Raw genomic sequence first — 17500 nt, 5'->3', positions numbered from 1 at the left:
TTGTTCAAACGACAGATGGCGCTATCCGCCGGATGAACCACTATCCAGTGGATTAGTCATGGCGAACACAATTGCGCTATCCGATGGATGGTGATTTATCCGGCGAATGGCGTTATAACCTTTTGAACGAGAGCCAGCACACTTACAACTTTCCAAGCTTCCAGTACTTTACTCCAAAGTACGCAGCTGCAATTATGACGATCAACAGCAGTGGAATCACCACAAGAAAGGCCTTGCCGTGGCCAGCCTATAACAATAAGCAGACAAAACTTTCAAGATGAGGGGGCCTGGGATCTGTTTTTCGGAAGTCCCGAAACTTTTCGGCCCTTTTTCGGGGTGATGTAGCAGATCTCGTAACGTATTATGTAATTGGCTCGTTTCCCAAGCCAAAAACATAAGACTAAGCAATTGCAACAATGACTTAGACTTACAGAAATAAAACCTGCTTACAATACCAAACAATAACAGGTTACGAGAGCTGCTACACCACTGCTTTTTCGAGTATCACAAAGTTTTAAGTCCTCAAACTTAACTTCTCAGTTATCCGGAGTTTTTTGTCTTGAAAACATGTTAAAAGAAAAGGGGCCCTGTTTATTAAAAGCCTGGAGAAATCTTGGCGCCCATACTGATTCGTGAAACTGAGATGCGCTAATGGACATCAGCTGCTCTTTGAACATGTTTTCACCACGACGGTAAAAACATAATAACTGCATTGATTCATGACTTGACAAGTTTTCCTCTCGGAGATAAACAGAGATTTATGTCACCTAAAATACGACCGAAAAGCTTCGAGAAACGCCTCCCAGATGTGTAAGTGCCCATCGTCTCGACAGCGAGTTATTTTCTGACCTTTTTTTCCTGAAAACTCACTTTACTATTGACATTTGACAGACCGGCATTAAAACAGGCCATAGTTTGATGACGACCGTGCAAGGAGAGGAGTGGGTCCAATAACGCGTTGACGTCATAAACGTCTTTGCGTGGCTGCTTAGAATGAACTTTTCCAATGCAGAACTGAATGCTTTGTGACGTCAACCCGGCATTGAGCCCATTCTCTCCCTTGATCGACGGTAGAGTGTAATCATATTCCAGCTCGTTTCTCCAGTTCTTGAAAGCCTCTAATACAGCGGGCATCATTGAGAGCGACAGTACAGCAAAGAAAAGAAAGAACCTTGGGATGAGTGCATTGATTTAAATGAGTTTCAAACACAAACGATGCAGGCGAGATTTACACGGAATACAGTGTTAAAAAAAGGACTCGAACAAGAAGGAGAAAGAGTAATTGCAAAGGTTAAGAACACGTTTTGAATAGACCATTTTCGAATTCTCACGGCTGGACTGTATCTAGCATGAAATGAAGGCTAATGCGGGCAAATCTTTTCAGCCTCCATTTCATGCTAGATCCAGTCCAGCTTTGAGACTTCGAGAATGGTCTATTGTTCCAATTTTAATTCTGCGATTTCACAATATTACGATTTCACAATGGGTATCCGGCTAAGATTCTAAGAACAATACTCTATCAAACCTGTTATCTTACCTTGCTGTTAGCATTTCTGGACTCGTAATTATAATTCATCCCGTAGTCGTACCAAGATACATTCTTACAGATCTGATGCGTGTCTAAGTATCGTCTGATGTCCTCAGAACCGTCGCAACAGGTGTCTCCGGGAATAAGTCGAAATCTACAAGAAATTGAGATATTTTCTTTAGTGCTCAGTATTGCCTTTCCCTGTAGTGCAGATACTAAAATTGAAAGGGTGTAGGTAATGATGAGGGGAGAGGGGAGGGGAGGTAGGAGAGAAGGGAGGATAGACCGTATTCATAAATTTATCTTTTGTCTTTCGAGCGGTTTTCAATTGTGTCGAAAGTAATTAGATAATTACTTTTGGTTTATGATTACTTCACTCAGTGAATGGTTCAAAGTTCTCGCGCCATTTTTTCAACCAATCAGAAGTGAAACCAAAACCAATCGTGGCTCACGCGTGCACATTTTCCCGCGCTTTGTGTCGGCTACGTGTAATTACTTCGAGTTTTGATTGGTTTGCCGGATTGTCTCAGTCCTTTTTGATTGGCCAAAGTAATTACTTTGGTTTTGGTTTTACGACACTCAATTGAAACTCGCTCTATCCTAATGATCCTCACATTCCTCACTAGTCTCGTTAGCACGGACAAAATTCAAAAAAATTTTTGCTCTGAAATGAGGCTAGTGAGAACGATTAGCACAAAGACAAAAGAATAATTTCTTGGCCGCCATTTATGAATACGGTTTATAGCTTGCATCTTTTCTGAGGCCGTGTAAAGGTTATTGAATAAAACCCAAGGGATGGCTTGGCTGTTTACAAAGAACAGTGATGTTGAAGTTGGTACCAACGAAGACAATAATCCAGTTGGTGCAGTTCCCTGCATCAGGGCCTGGCTTTCTTGACGAGAGCAGCCTGAAAGCAACACCTGACCGAAGTACCCGACCAAAACCGTCGAAAACAAATTTATCATGATCGACTGAATTAAAAGAGGCTGTTTTGAATAGTTGTTTACTCTGTGACATGACCTTTCCATGAGGCGGTCGACGACCTTTCAGCGATAATTATCGTGCAATAACCCTCTGTTTGTGTGGATATTTGCCCTGCGAAATGCTGCAGCGATCATTTCCGTTGAAAAGAGATAAAGTCAGCAAAAAAAGGCAGCAGAAGAGTTTTCATTTTACATGAAAGAAAAACAAACTCGTTTTCTGGAGTCTAGTGATAGTGACATTAAAAAGCTGGCCGCAAATGCTTTTCCGGAAAGCACAAGAAAGTCAACAAAATATACAACTTACTCCAAAATGGGCGCTGTTTTAGTGTTCTTTTGTTTTCATGCAAATTGGCCCTCATGGCCTCGCTTTCAAACGTAAAATTCAAAAGAATATTTAACTTTGAACGAGGCCACAAGGGCCAATTTGCACGGAAACAAAAGGATACTAAAATGGCGGCCATTTTGGAATAAGGCGTATGCTGTCAACGTCTTTGAAGGTGAAGAAAGTTGTAAGCGCACTTTAGAGATTTAATCCTACGGGAACTTAAGCTGAGTCATAGAGTAGACAATTCAATACACTGTGTTTACTACCTATAAAATCAACCAACCGTTCGAAGGAGAGAAAAAGTCCAGCTGCATTTGAAAACACTGCCATCCAGACTTGTACATTCTGTCTTTCATAGTTGAAATTTCTTTTTCAGTATGCAAAAAGTGCCTTGTTTTCGAGTTTTCAATTCGCAGTGACAATTAAAGTGACTAGATTTTTTTTCTGAAACCGACACGCTTTCTTTCTAGTCAAACAGTGCATGGAAAAATACGAAGCATCGCCATCAGAGCAACACTGGGAGGGTTATTAAATAAATAAAGCCCCTTTTGGCATGCTGGCTGATAATGTCTTTGGCTGAGAGACTGCCCTCAAAATTTCACATTTGCCCTCGAAGCTTCGCTTCTCGGCCTATTCATAACCATTACAATATTTTCAAATTTGATTGGTGCATTAAGTGATTCATTTTTCACTAAGTATTGTGCAAGGTTGTAATCGGACAGTTGGCTGTAATCCGACAGTTACACCAGCCAATAATATCAAGTGCACTCATCTTGATCCATCAATCACAGAATTTATCACAATAACCACAGCAACAACTTACCCTACCAAACTGGGGATTTTCCAAAATGGACGAATTTGTAACATTAGGCAGTGAAAAAGGAATGCATTTGTTTTCTCGGAAATTGTAATGGATATGATTAATTGGTAACAGGCCTTCGTGTCATCCGATTCGGTCTGTAATCATACTCGTGTTTAAACAAATCGGACGACTGCGTAATGCTAATCACTCGTATGATTACAGACCGAAATAGACTCCACTTAGTCCTATTACCATTATAAATATTCATTTTTCTAACAATCTCTCAGCCGACATACCAGCCGCTCGAAGGGGTTTACTTACTAAATATCCAGGATTTTCGCTGGACGTACGTTAGTACCATAAAGGTTAAGAATATTGCTTTGTGTAAAACGCCAGGAAGTGTCGTCAGGTGCTTGGGTGGGCTTTACCACGTAAACTGTGTCGTTGAATCACAAACAGTGAACACTCACACGAGAGAAGGACAAAAGCTTGTATCAACACAAGGTTCCCAAGCTGAGCCCCTTTCATTTATGAGCCAAGTCAGTCACCCACAAGTGTTAAAATGTGGCCCACTAGCACACATACAAACACACGACAGAGGCTCAGGTTTGAATACTGTGTTATGGGGAGTGGACTCCTAATAACCCAGAAATCAAAGTGAGTACGTTGTCATGCATAATCAACGACTATTCAAACAAGTAGATCGTGTACGTTGGACGTTTGATTTTAAGTAGAGAGCTTAAGTGACGGCAACGAGAACGTCATCTAAAAATATAAATTCGCGTTATTGTATTAACTTCGGTAGTATTTCAACCTTCTTAATATGACAAGAATGTGGTAGTTCCTCAAGAATGGCACTTGTCGGAGCGCCGCTTAATTTAGGGGAGAAAAGGAAAATTTATCTTAAAGTGCTGACGTCCTTCATAAAACCTCAAATTTGGCAATTTCACGTTGTTGTTTCGCAGATGATGGCAAAGAATGTGGCAGGGAGTGCAAAACTATTGTTTTTGCCCCCCCCCCCCCCCCCCACCTTAGATCAGAGGACGACTACGAGGACGAGTTTTCCGTACTGAGCATGGAGGCATTTTTCGAAATACGCTTGCTCAGTACGAAAAACTCGTACTAAAAGTCCATATAAACGGAAAGTCGTTACACTTAACCCTTTCACTCGCAAGAACCATATGTTAATTCTCTTTGCTCACTGCCGTACATTTTTTCCATGTCAGTTAAGAGACTTTGGTACTACATAAAGACAACAGGCACCTTTAGCTCGGAGGACGACGACGACTACGAGTTTTCCGTACTGAGCATGCGCATAAGATTTGGAGGCCGGCATTTTTCGAAGTGCGCATGCTCACAACGGCAAACTCGTACTCCGATCTAAAGGTCCCTAATGTCGAGGAGTGGGGTACGAAATCTAGAAAAAAATATTCCACAAGTGACATACCCTAAAGACTCCTTGAGTTTTTCGACGTCCCCGTGTAGACAGAGTTCCGGTTCGCGTTTACTCGACGGTACACACTTTTGCTGTTCATTCCGGAAATACCCGTAGTCACTTAAACACAAAGTTATTAAAATTCTTTGTGAGCATGATTAAAAGGGCAGTTTCAAGGTTTACACAGGCCATCTGTTTGTTCACATTTTCTTTGAGATGAAATATTATATATATATATAACGTTTAGAAGAAAGACAACTTCACAGCGTAGCGACTTCAAGTTTCATGTTTGGACAATCATCAGGCTACAGATCTTACATTTGCATTCTAACTCATTTAAAGACCATTCTAATACTCTAGGGGAGCGTGCTATTTTAAGTTCGACAAAAGGTATTTGTTCTTGTGTCTGCATTTAGAAATTAACTCGTTTCTTTTGTTCAGTAGGTGGTGCGTATCTGCTTTTATTATGTACAACTTTTCTGTAAGGCACAGGTCGCATCTCTTTGATCCACATTTGTATGGTGAGGCGAAAGACTCTATTGCCCAGCGTAGCGTGTAATTGATGTTATTGTCCTTTAGACTCCAGATATGCCTCGATAACTCCGTCTCACTGCAGTACTTTTTATGCCTGAAGGATTTAGTGTGATTGTTGTATCGGGTTTTCCCTCTGACGCTCCTACATAATAAAAGCAGATACGCACCACCTACTGAACAAAAGAAACGAGTTAATTTCTAAATGCAGACACAAGAACAAATACCTTTTGTCGAACTTAAAATAGCACGCTCCCCTAGAGTATTAGAATGGTCTTTAAATGAGTTAGAATGCAAATGTAAGATCTGTAGCCTGATGATTGTCCAAACATGAAACTTGAAGTCGCTACGCTGTGAAGTTGTCTTTCTTCTAAACGTTATATTCGCTCTACCTCACGTATCGAGCACTCTGCAGCTAACTGGAACCCCCTATTTGCGCTATATATATATATATATATATTTTATTCCAAAATGGCCGCCATTTTAGTACTCTTTGTTTCCTTGCGAATTGGCCAAGAGCACCATTTTTTTGTCAGTCCCTTGACAAATGAAATTAACTCAAAGCGCCATGACTCTGTCACTTTGAGAACTAGTCAATTACGGACCACCAGGAGCAATATCCCACCACTTAAGGGTAGTATCACATCCCTGGGATATTAAATAAATCCATGCACCCATGGGTAATATCCTACTCCCAGAGCCTGTACATGTATCTCAAAGCGTCCCCAAAACTTGTCAGGCTCGTCAAACTATTTGTAAAACTACAATCCGCATAATTCTCGGGGTAATATCAAATCCGTGGGGTAAATATCACAACCCTGGGGCTTGTTTCTTATTATCGTCCCAAAAACGTTTCCCTCGTAAAGCGATCTGTGAAAAAACCGTCAAGGCTTATCTCTGAAAAGCTGGCCTTTTCACATACTTAGAGAAAAAGGGTAACCTTGCGCATCTATTTCCTTTCACTGAGCGGAGGATAAAAAATCTTTCTTTTCATTTCAGCTGTAAATAGAAAGACTTTCTGTTTTGTTCGGATAAGCGCTAAAAAATAGTAGACGCAATCTCACAACATTCTGTGGGCAGTTAAAGAACACAAACGATATACGTAGAGAGTAGTAGACGCTGTTCGCGGTGTTGTGGTCTGGCCTAGGTCTGGAATGACGTTAACTACGAAAACGATATAGGTCCAAAAAGAACAGGGACAAACCAAATATTCCTTGTCCGGAGTAGTCTCGACATATACACCCCTTGTGTCAATTTGCTAAGTTCCTTACCATTCCATATCAGCTTGAGTGCATTTGCAGCATTTTGAAGTCTGTTGAATGACGTAACCAATTCCATTGAAGCAACTGTTGAACACAACACAAAAACGGTAAATGCACACTCCAAAATTCTGTTTATAGTCTACAATCTCCGAAAGCTAAGTGGTAGAGTTTTCGAACTAGTAATCGGACGGAGCACTCGCAGTTTTTCCGAGTGTCCCCGAGGCACCATCGTAAAATTAACTCACCGAGGTTAACATCCAACGTCTTCACTAGAATAGGGTTAACTAGTAAAAAATTCAACATACTTCTGGATCTTTGAATCAGGCCACAAAAACAAACTTGGATTTTGCGGTTAGTTCTGTGGAAGTTGATGGTTTACATCTGATGTCAGGGCGGCCATGTTGGCGTACAGAACGTCTTTTGGGAATTTAACTCTATTATTATGCAAAACTTCCGAGGCCATTTTCTATTGTTTTGTACACCAACTGCGGTATTTAAGCTCCTGGAGTAAGAAAGATACTTCGTCAGGGAGGTGATATAGCGAATTACCAAGCCTATAGAGTGGTTACAAATGCAATGCAATACATTATATTGAACAACTTTCATTGGTAGCCGGATAAGAGCATTCTTAACAACCATTTAACGAATGCATGAATGCGCCTGCCGCCTTAACGACCATTTAACGAATGCATGAATGCGCCTGCCGAACTTGAGACGATCAGAAATCGATTACAAATTTTCCATTGTTTACGCCTGACAGCCTGATTCACCAACCATTCCAATAGCTCTCCACGAGCTAAAAAGGCAAAACATTCATCAACTTACAGGGATTCCAACTTGGGTCTTTTGATCGTAACCATTCTGCCGAGCAGGCAACCTTTATTAGTCCCTTCACCGTGAGGAATCCAATCCACGTAATCCTTGGGCTGACCTGCCAGTGTGAAAACAACACAACATTAGATTTCATGGTCGTGAAGATATGCCCAGAAATGTACATAGTTGTGGCCCATTTAAAAGGTTTCAACTTTTGCTTCAACATGCATTCAACAAAGCTGAACGGATGTCGGGCAGATGTTGGAAACGAAAACAAAATAAAAGTTGTGCGGAGGCTGTTCAAGTGTTGTTAACATCACGCCAACAATTCAATGGCAATGTTGGTGGAAAGAACAATAGAGAAAAAGTCCTTTGGGAATTTGACTCTACCATTACACAAAACGTGAGCTACATTTTGCTTTTGTTTTGGCACCAACATGACCGCCTTATCACGTGACTGCAATCAAAGAATAGGCAATTTTCGAAATATCAATACTCAGCTTGATGACAGTGATGCAGTGAGAACAATTTAAACAATAGAAACAAGTTGCAATGAAAGTGAAAGAGATTAGCATATCATCCACTTTCCTTTGTCTTTGTCTCCTAAACCTCTCTTTCAAGCTGAATTTTAATATATTGAAAGCGGCTTATCGAGCCAACACTTTGTGGGCGAGAAACTAGGGGCAAGTAACCAGACTCTCCCGTTCAGATTTACGCCTTGATATGAGCACGAGTATGTTGTACATACGTTGAACGAACTGTTTACACGGCTTCATCTCCATCCAACATTCCTCAGTTTACTGGCGCTTGTCTCAGGAATGCACTTACACACAAACTTACACACAACTATTGCCTCTTTGTAATTATTCATTCGTCATTCATTTTTTTTCTTCTTGTAAATATATACATTTAGGGTGAGTTAAGAATTTTAAAAAATTGAAATTGAAATTGAAAATTTTCTATAACAAGACAAATGTTGAATCGACGTTGAATGAAAGTTTAAATCAGTTTAAATTTGATTCAACAAGCTTTCAACATGTTTTACCCTTTCAACAATGGTTGCGGCACATTAGGGAGTTTAACAATAGTGTTAAATCAAGTTCTATTGTTCAGTGTTACCCTCGGGATTCAAATCACCAGTGAGTTGACACTAGAGTACTGTCAACACGAGTGTTATACTTTGTTTCTCTCAAGTGTGACCGCAACCAACGTGGAACGACCTGTTCAAACGCACCCAACAATTGGTTGAACAGAGTTTTCAATGTAAGTTGAAACAAATGTTGAAACCGCTCTTCTCTCCAACTTCAACATCACTCGTGCCTACGAATACGGACAATTAGCGTCCCAAAGTGTCGCCTCAAACTCTTCAGCTCAAGTACAGATAACCAGCTTTAGTATAGTCACACAGGTGATTATTGACGTGACTATTTAACAATAGCCCATGAGGCGAAGCCGAATGGGCTATTGACCCGTGGCCCTTGAGGGCGAAGGGTCTAATTGGCTTAGTACCACCCACCTAGTCGGACAGAGAAGGCAATAATAAAGTTAGCAAATGCAAGTTGAATTATTTATTTGGGAATAAAACGAAGGAAAGCGTCACGCTTTTCGCTACTCGAGGACTCTAATAGTCCTCTAGTAGCGTAGCCAATCAAAATGCAGGATTTGCATTTGTCCACTAGTTGGGTGATACTAATACGCAATAATCACCAAAGCGGTTTTTTTCAAAATGGGCGCAAGCCGTTTCTCGAGGTGACAGACGAAGAAATTAATTGTTTTAAAGAAAGCGCATATGTTTCAAATAATCACCTACGTAATAGAACAATTTCGATATATAAAAATTCAGTCCCAAAAACAAAGGCATCATCATTATTCACGTCAGGCTCGGTGAAAGAATATTTTATCTGGTCGCCATTATGAAAGGGGTATATTCCATTTTCAACTTACATGGTCTCTGTAACAGGTTCTCAAAGTCCACAGTAAAGACCTGCCAAAAACGAGATGGCAGCATGAAGCCCCACAAACTGAACCGCATAGTTTTGGCACCAGGCTCCGTTACCAGTCCAACCACATGAAAATTGTTTTCAGTAAATTTGTACTTGAACCAACAACGACCTTCATTTACAGAGTACCTGTGGAAATCAAAATAAAGGCTAAAGAGACGATTTTAACACAATGACTCGAACATACTCGGAAAATGCTCGAGTCCTCCCGAACAAGACTCGAAACTACGACCTTCTGACGTCCTCCCGACGACTAGTTCGGATGTTCTACCGCTAAGTTAATTGAGACCGGAGGGAGAAAGGCCATAAAACCTGGTTCAGGCGACAATTGGCCTTTTGCAGCTAGCAATCACATGATACAAAAACCGCCATACATACATCGTTTTACATGTCATTTTGCTGTTGCCTGTAATGACAGGCTTTCATAAGGGACGTCAGCACAAGAGCAAAGCAACGTTGGAAAACTCAGGGAAGTTTGAAAGGAAATTTTGGCCAAGATAAAATTGCTGACGTTTCGAGCGTTGTCCCTTCGATCTCCTTTGAAGCGATAACCGCAATAGACGTCTTTTCATTACGTTTGAAATGAATCTTACATGAGATAGTTGGAAGTTGTTTTAAATGCGGGAACAGCCAAGATCAAGTTGCCATGGTCGCCAATAGAATAGTGATGAGGTCCCGTTAGAACCTAAAACAAGAGAGAGAAGTTCGTTTGTTTCCTTGTTTGTTTTAAAATAACAAAAATTTTCAGATTTTGTTTACAACCATCGAAACTAGTTACTGACCATAGCAATAGTGAAGATATCGCTGACGTCACCTATTGTCATTAATGTACCAACCAGAGCCTCATTGGCTCTCGAAACAAAGAAACTTTTGTTTCTGTGGTTGGCACATTTGAATAACAAAAGCAGTGTTTGTAAACAGATATCTTCCCTATAGCGATGGGAAAAGGAGAAAATCCAATGTACGGGCGAGTTTTGAACATCCCATCATTGGCTTCACTTTAGTCGTATTCAAATTCATAACCAGGCCTTTTCAGCTCACAAGCTGCAAACTTGGCCTGGAACCCAGCCTTTCTCTTTGCCCAGTTGGAAATAACGGTACCAAGAGAAAGCGATGTTTTGATTTTTGTTTCTGACTGATACATTCTGCTGCGAAAAGTGTGAATGTTCTTCAAATGTAGGACCTTGATGAATATAGATAATATCCTTTGTCAGCGGTATTTTTCTCTTGGGACTTATAACGGTCCCAAGAGAAACTGGAAACAATGCTTATGCAAAATTTTGGAGGGACAAACTTAAGAGTATGATGGTATTTTTGATCAACGAACGTAATGATATATGAAATGAATCATACATTGAACTGCGGATATGAAATAAAGTGAAGCTAAGATCATCGCAGTTATGAACTCAATTGCCTTGAGAAGCCTGAAAAATTCAGGACTTTAAGGGGTCTGAACCCGTGACCTTGACCTCGCGATGCCGGTGCGACGAACTAACCAACCGTCCTATGAAGTCACCTTTCACCTGGCTATTAATAGGCCACTTCGGAAAATACCATAATATTCTTTGTTTGTTCCCCAAAAATTTTGCATAAGCATTGTTTCCAGTTCCTCTTGGGACTTACAACGGTCCCAAGAGAAAACAAAAACAATGCTTATGCAAAAATTTGGGGGGAACAAACAAAGAGTATTATGGTATTTTCCAAAGTGGCCTTTTAGCCTTTGGACGCCCGAAGCCTGCGACCAAGCATTTCATTTCGGGGAACGAGAAGAAGAGAAGGCGTGTGTAGGCAGTTGCTCACGCGAGATAAAGGAGCGGGGCTCACGCGGGGCTCACGCTTCCACGTGTCCAAAGCTGAAAGCGGTTTACAATAACAACAAAGGCCGCTACACTTTGTAGAAGTTACTAATAGGATTCAAAGCTGCCCTCAGTATAGAAAGAGTAAAAGACCGCAACTCAAAGACTCCGTGCCCTCAGATATGTCCAGAAGTGCAAGTGAACAGAAATACGTCGATTCAACAAGAGACGCGAAGCGTTCCTTGCTTTTCTCCCCAACTTCAATATCACTTGTGTCCGGAAATACAGACAATTAACGTCACAAAGTGTATTTTGCTGTCCCTTACAGAGAAAAATTTCGATGCCTTTTGGCAAGACCACACAATCACCCAATCTGAACAAAAGTAGGCCGCGTTCTCCTTCGATCAAACGCAAAGACTTTGCACTTAGGGTTTGAACGCCAAGACAGGCAAATAAAGGTTGGTTGGTTGGTTGATTGATCGATCGATCGATCTCCCAAACAACCGTCCGCTGATCAACTACCTGAGCCAACCGATCTGCGATCTTAACAACACGTGATACCCGAACTAGAGACCTTGCTTGGTGGCTAGGATGCACAGAGATCTGAATACTTCCGATTACTAAAGGACCATTTGCAGGCATTTGCGTTCCAAGTACAGACCTTATACCAGCTGTAGCCTCCATCGCGGGTCATCCATACATCCGCTCTTTTTGTCAATGCACTTCCGGCAACCCCATGAGCGATTATGATACCAGCAGCAGTAGCTACGCTCAGTGGTCCCATGGGGAAGTCAACACGCCTACTGGCACTAAAACGGTTGTGAATCTGTAGTGAGCACTTCTCGTTTAGCTAAAGGGTAAAAAAAATCAAACAAAACAAAGTTTACAATTGTCACTAACGTAGATCTTTTCGCTAGGATTCAAAGAGACCTGGGGGAAGTAATTTCCTGGAGGCATTTGGGTCGAGAGCAGCTGTCGTAAGCTGGCTTCAGTATCATAAAGCATAAATTGTATTACTTTTAAGTCTAATTCACTGTTTCTGTTTTGTCTTCTGTTTTCAGTTAGGATAGCAAGCCAATAGTCATCAAATTTAAGCAACAACCACGAAAGCGTAAATGAAATAGAACTTAGCGCTCCCTTAGGGTACGTGTATTTAACGATGACGTTATTCGATATCCGTATTTCATCTTCCTTCTCACGCATTACTCCGTTAACATGAACGGTTGCATCGTGAACTTTGAGCCGTATGATATTGTAGATCCAGCAGAGCAGCGGGATTTATGATTATGCAGGAAATGTATTGGCAAAACTAGACTTTAGCTTAAGGTTCGGCATTTGGAAGGAAAAAACGCGCCATGTTGGATTATTGTTTTACTTTAGATGTTTTAATTCAAGCGAGCCAGCGTCCTCAAGGATGGGCAAATGAATAGCAAAAATGTTTTAATTCAAGAGAGCATAAGTTATAGGTTGAAACGTGAGTTCCTACAGAATTTTAAGGGTGAAACACGCTGCGGTAAATCACTTACCGCAAGAAGGGTATCCAGCCGTCAGAACCTGAACGGCTGACTGCGAACTCGACCGCAAGGCCATATCACGTGACACTCAGAGGGGTTTGCCGTTTGCCGAGAAATACCCAATGCTACATGTCTCTATGGTCCACTCAGAACACAGATAAGGGGCGTATCTCTCCAGGATTTTTAGTAACTCAAGGGGTAGAGCATCCGACCAGTGGTACGGAGGTCGTAGGTTAGAATCCTGCTTACGACTCAAGCCGGAATAATTTCCAGAGAGGTCTGTCCAAGATTAAACCCACTGGTGTACAATTTACCTACCCCCAATTTGACATCTTTGCACTGATCCTTTGTCAAAGGAATGAGTTTCCACTCGCCACCCCGATCATGGCTTATCAAAGAGGTGAGGGTATTATCTAAAAATGCAAAAAGAAAATACCCAAGAATTAATTTACTCTATGTTTGAGTTTGAGTGTTTGACTGAGGCTCTAAGTAGCCTGACTTCTGGCTGTTAGTCACAATTATGGTCTCATTCGCACAGAAGATCTACCAGCTAATCCTACCGAGCCGACCACGTACTGGAAAGGTCAAACCACAACACCGGAACTCTGTGCCCTACTCTTTTTAAACAGTGTATGGGATCTTTAACGTTCTACAGAGTTAAAACAAGGGCTGTGAGACGAGACCTCCGGCTTATCGCCCTTATCCGAGAAGACTAGAAAGTCTAACCATTTGCAGATGAAGTTGAAAAGGCAACACATTCTCCTCATGATATGGATATGGTGCTTGATATGGCGCCAGTTCGCAGTCACTGAATTTGGCCGAATTTCGTGACAAAGCACCTTTAAGCACAGTTAAGGACGGTGCCTACTAATTCAAAAGTAATTTTCCACGGTTTACTGGATAGAGCGGTTTTCAATTGAGTGTCGAAAGTAATTAGATAATTACAAAAATTTGGTTTATCAACGGAGTTGATAATGTAAATTGACCACCGTACAGAGATTCTAAAAGCTAATTAGATAATTACTTTGGTTTTGCATTACTTCACTCAGTGATTGGTTCAAAGTTCTCGCGCCACTTTTTCAACCAATCAGAAGTGAAACCAAAACCAATTGTGGCTCGCGCGTGCACATTTTCCCGCGCTTTGTGTCGGCTACTTGTAATTACTTGGAGTTTTGATTGGTTTACTAGATTGTCTCATTCCTTTTTGATTGGCCAAAGTAATTACTTTGGTTTTGGTTTTACGATACTCATTTGAAAACCGCTCTATGCAGGAAAAACAAATCCTAACAAGTGTCATTGAAAACCGGGATAACTACACATTTTTCTACAAAGCGATGTTTTTCCAAATTGAAGCTTAATTATCTCGGAAAAATGCGTGATTACTCCCAACTATCTTTTTGGATACTACGAGGACTTGCTGAGTTCTGCTTTCTCCGCTTAGTCTGTAACCGCGCAAAAATATTCCGCCCACAGGAAACCGGAGTATCTCGAGATGCGCAGAATGTATGCGCAATAACAATAGTAGGCACCCTCCTCAACAACTGATGTAACCTGCAAGCAGGCGTACATTTCCTTAGACATGGTGCGAAAAGGTACCTGTCTCAAGAAAAGTACGCCTGATCGCAGGTTACAACTGATGAAGTCCTGTTCTCTTTTCTCACCGTCATTCATGCGACTTGTAAGGTAAGTCCCTCTCATGGATTCCACTTTGTAAAAATCATTCACTTCTCCATAGTTTGTGTACTATTAAGAATAAAGGAAGGATTAATGACGACCAAAGCTATTTCTACATCTACAATGTACATCTACATGTTCCAGCACTTGGAAAATTCCCTTTTTGATTTATGGCTGTTTCTGCTTAGGTGGCCTCATACACCACTGCCAACCTGGCGCTTGTGCTGGAGAGAACAGGATAGCTACAACACCGGGGACTTCATCCCCTACTCTTCTCGAATAGTGTGTGGGTTCTTTAGCGTCCCACAGGGAACTTACGAACATGAAAAATATTTGTGAGACCGTCCAGGCCTATGGTTTATAGTCCTTATCCCAGAAGACTTGAAAGTCAAACCATTTGCAGATGAAATTACAAAGGCAGTACTTTCTCCTCAGTTATTTTAAGATCATGAGTGTTGATCCGGACTGGGGCTCGAACCTACAACCTCCCGCATGACAGCCCGATGCTCAACCAACTGAGCCACCCGTTACTGTTTGACCAAAGCTCTCTTTAACATTAATGAAGAAAAAAAAAACTTACAACATGATTCTTCAACGATTCACTGTATACTATTCCATCAGCGTCTGATGTGTACAAGATTCCTTTTCCAGTATCTGAGGAGGAGCACAGAAATACGAAACTGTTAAAAAAAACTAATGAAAGCCTGCAGCTAATCCGTGCACTGCAGGGTTGTGACCAGACCAACATTTTTACAGACGTGGTGTATGTCAAACCTCTATTTTCCAAAATATATGCAAGAATGACACATTTCAATACTTCTGTAATAGATGTGTACAGGAAAATATTATAGACAACTGAATCTAGCTTCATGCCAAATTTTAAATCTAGCTTCATTTCAACGTTCAGAGAAATTGTGCAAACACAGGTAAAATTTCATCATCAGCTTCATTTCACCAGTACTTTCAAGTGTTTCTTACGAAGTTCAACAGTTGTTTTTGACGTTTGGTGTTGCTAGAAATGATTTTTTTTGAGAAGATATTTATAACAGTCGTACAGAAGTTTGCAATACAATGTTTATAATCTTGGTACAAGATTTTTGTCCACTTGTTACTCGAACTTCTGGTGGATTCCGTCTTAATAATTTAAAGGGGCAGTGTCACGCTATTTTTAGTCAAACTTCAAAACACTAAAAGACTTCCTTGCATCACTGAAAACCAAAAAGTAATGCTGTAGTTTTCTTGCCAGTGACCACTGAAGTGCACTGAAGCTATTCTTTGTTGTTTGCAGCCAAGGATGGAGAGGATGGAAATGGATTGAAACTTGAAAAAATTGGCCAGTTTTTTCAAGTTTGGAGTCAGTGTCTTCACAAAGACGCCAAAAATTAATTAGAAATAGCTCTTTGTGCCATAAATATACTTCATATCTTGTCAGTGGGTTGTCAGGAATGTTGTAAGTGTGTACTTAAGTACTAATTTAATTTAGATTTTTACCCATTTTGACCTAAAAACAGAAATTTAGCATGTCAGTGCCCCCGTCCTGTCAAAAGTCTGGGTATAAGAACCAAATTTTTAGCTGCAGTTCTAAATGTCCCCAAATACAAAACATTTAATACGCAAATCCTACAGTTGTACGACTGGAACAGCCATTTGTGGGAGCAGTCCACCAAATATGGGCAAGATGGTAAGTAACAACAATTTTACTACATGTGAAAAAATAATTGTTTTTTGGCAATACCTCCTGATTCATCAACATGAAGAAAAATCATTCCTTCAGACATGTCCAAGATAGAGTAGAACTATGACAAAACAAAGTACAAACAAACCATCATAGTTTCATTTTGAAAAGAAAATTGCTGCACTGTATATCAATCAAAACAAAGTGCATGCTACTATAGGCACATTCAGAACATTACAAGAAAAACTTTGTACTTTAAGGACAGTGCGTACTAATAGCATTTTCCACAATTGATAAAAATAGAATGTAATGCCTTATTGCAAAGCACTTTATGATCGAAGTGCACACAAACATCACTAAAATGTTTTTGTCTTTGTCCACACATTACTCCCACAAAGCTTTGGGCGGTAAATTGTGAAATCAATTATTGAAAAGAGTGCTATATTTGCGCAGTTTATGAATGCGCAGGAAAAGCAGATCTTAAAAAGTGTTAATGAAATCCAAAATGAAAATTGGGAGGTAACCAAGCATTTTTCACAGTCAATATTAACCAACAATTAACAATTATTCAATGAGCGCATCTTGGATATGAGATGGTAAATAGCCAACGAGGCGCGTGGCGCCAAGTTGGCTATAACCAGTCTCATATCCAACAAGCGCGAATGGAATAATTGTTTTATTAAATTCCTTTAAACTCCAAAAGTTTAGAAAGTACGAAATACGAGCGAAAAAAGGGAGCAAATCCAAGCGAATTAAAAAAAACTTGATGAGAACCGATGCGACGTCGTGTAACACCTTATGGTCAGACAGACGCAGGCTCGTCACAAAAACATTTCTTACCTTTTCGCGTACTTCTAAACGTCGGAATTTAACCCAGCTGTCCAGAAAAACTGTTTTTTTGCTTTCTTCAGAGAGAAATTTCGCTTTTCGGCGAAAAAACTTTTAGCTTGGCAACACTTAGATCAATCGTTTGCCATATAAGGTCAAACCAAGGTATATGAGCTGATAACCGAGATTGAGTGAACCAATCAGAGCACGAGAATTGCATTATGCCAGGTTGAGAATTTAATAATTGATATAATTTGGTAAAAAGCCTCAAAATAGAAATGTACAAAGCAGTGTATGACATTCTTTTCCAAACTGAAGTATAGCTATCTACGAA

At 40.5% G+C, this 17500-nt stretch overlaps 1 protein-coding gene across 1 annotated transcript in view; it reads right to left on the bottom strand.

Moving 5' to 3' along the window:
• Window positions 1-17500, bottom strand: part of LOC138057400 (sortilin-like) — a 37837-nt gene that overhangs the window by 4910 nt on the left and 15427 nt on the right. The window contains exons 11-22 of the mRNA XM_068903429.1: window positions 16399-16459; window positions 15244-15317; window positions 14651-14732; window positions 13308-13402; window positions 12137-12325; window positions 10273-10364; window positions 9624-9808; window positions 7692-7797; window positions 6876-6950; window positions 5086-5193; window positions 1538-1682; window positions 147-247 (exon numbers count right to left, since the gene is read on the bottom strand). Coding sequence (XP_068759530.1) covers window positions 147-247; window positions 1538-1682; window positions 5086-5193; window positions 6876-6950; window positions 7692-7797; window positions 9624-9808; window positions 10273-10364; window positions 12137-12325; window positions 13308-13402; window positions 14651-14732; window positions 15244-15317; window positions 16399-16459 — 1313 coding nt within the window. The remainder of the gene's footprint in view (window positions 1-146; window positions 248-1537; window positions 1683-5085; window positions 5194-6875; window positions 6951-7691; window positions 7798-9623; window positions 9809-10272; window positions 10365-12136; window positions 12326-13307; window positions 13403-14650; window positions 14733-15243; window positions 15318-16398; window positions 16460-17500) is intronic.

This window comes from Montipora capricornis, chromosome 7 (genome assembly GCF_036669925.1).
Source record: "Montipora capricornis isolate CH-2021 chromosome 7, ASM3666992v2, whole genome shotgun sequence".
Classification (NCBI taxonomy): Eukaryota; Metazoa; Cnidaria; class Anthozoa; order Scleractinia; family Acroporidae; genus Montipora; species Montipora capricornis.
This window is presented reverse-complemented; position numbering and strand designations above follow the sequence as displayed.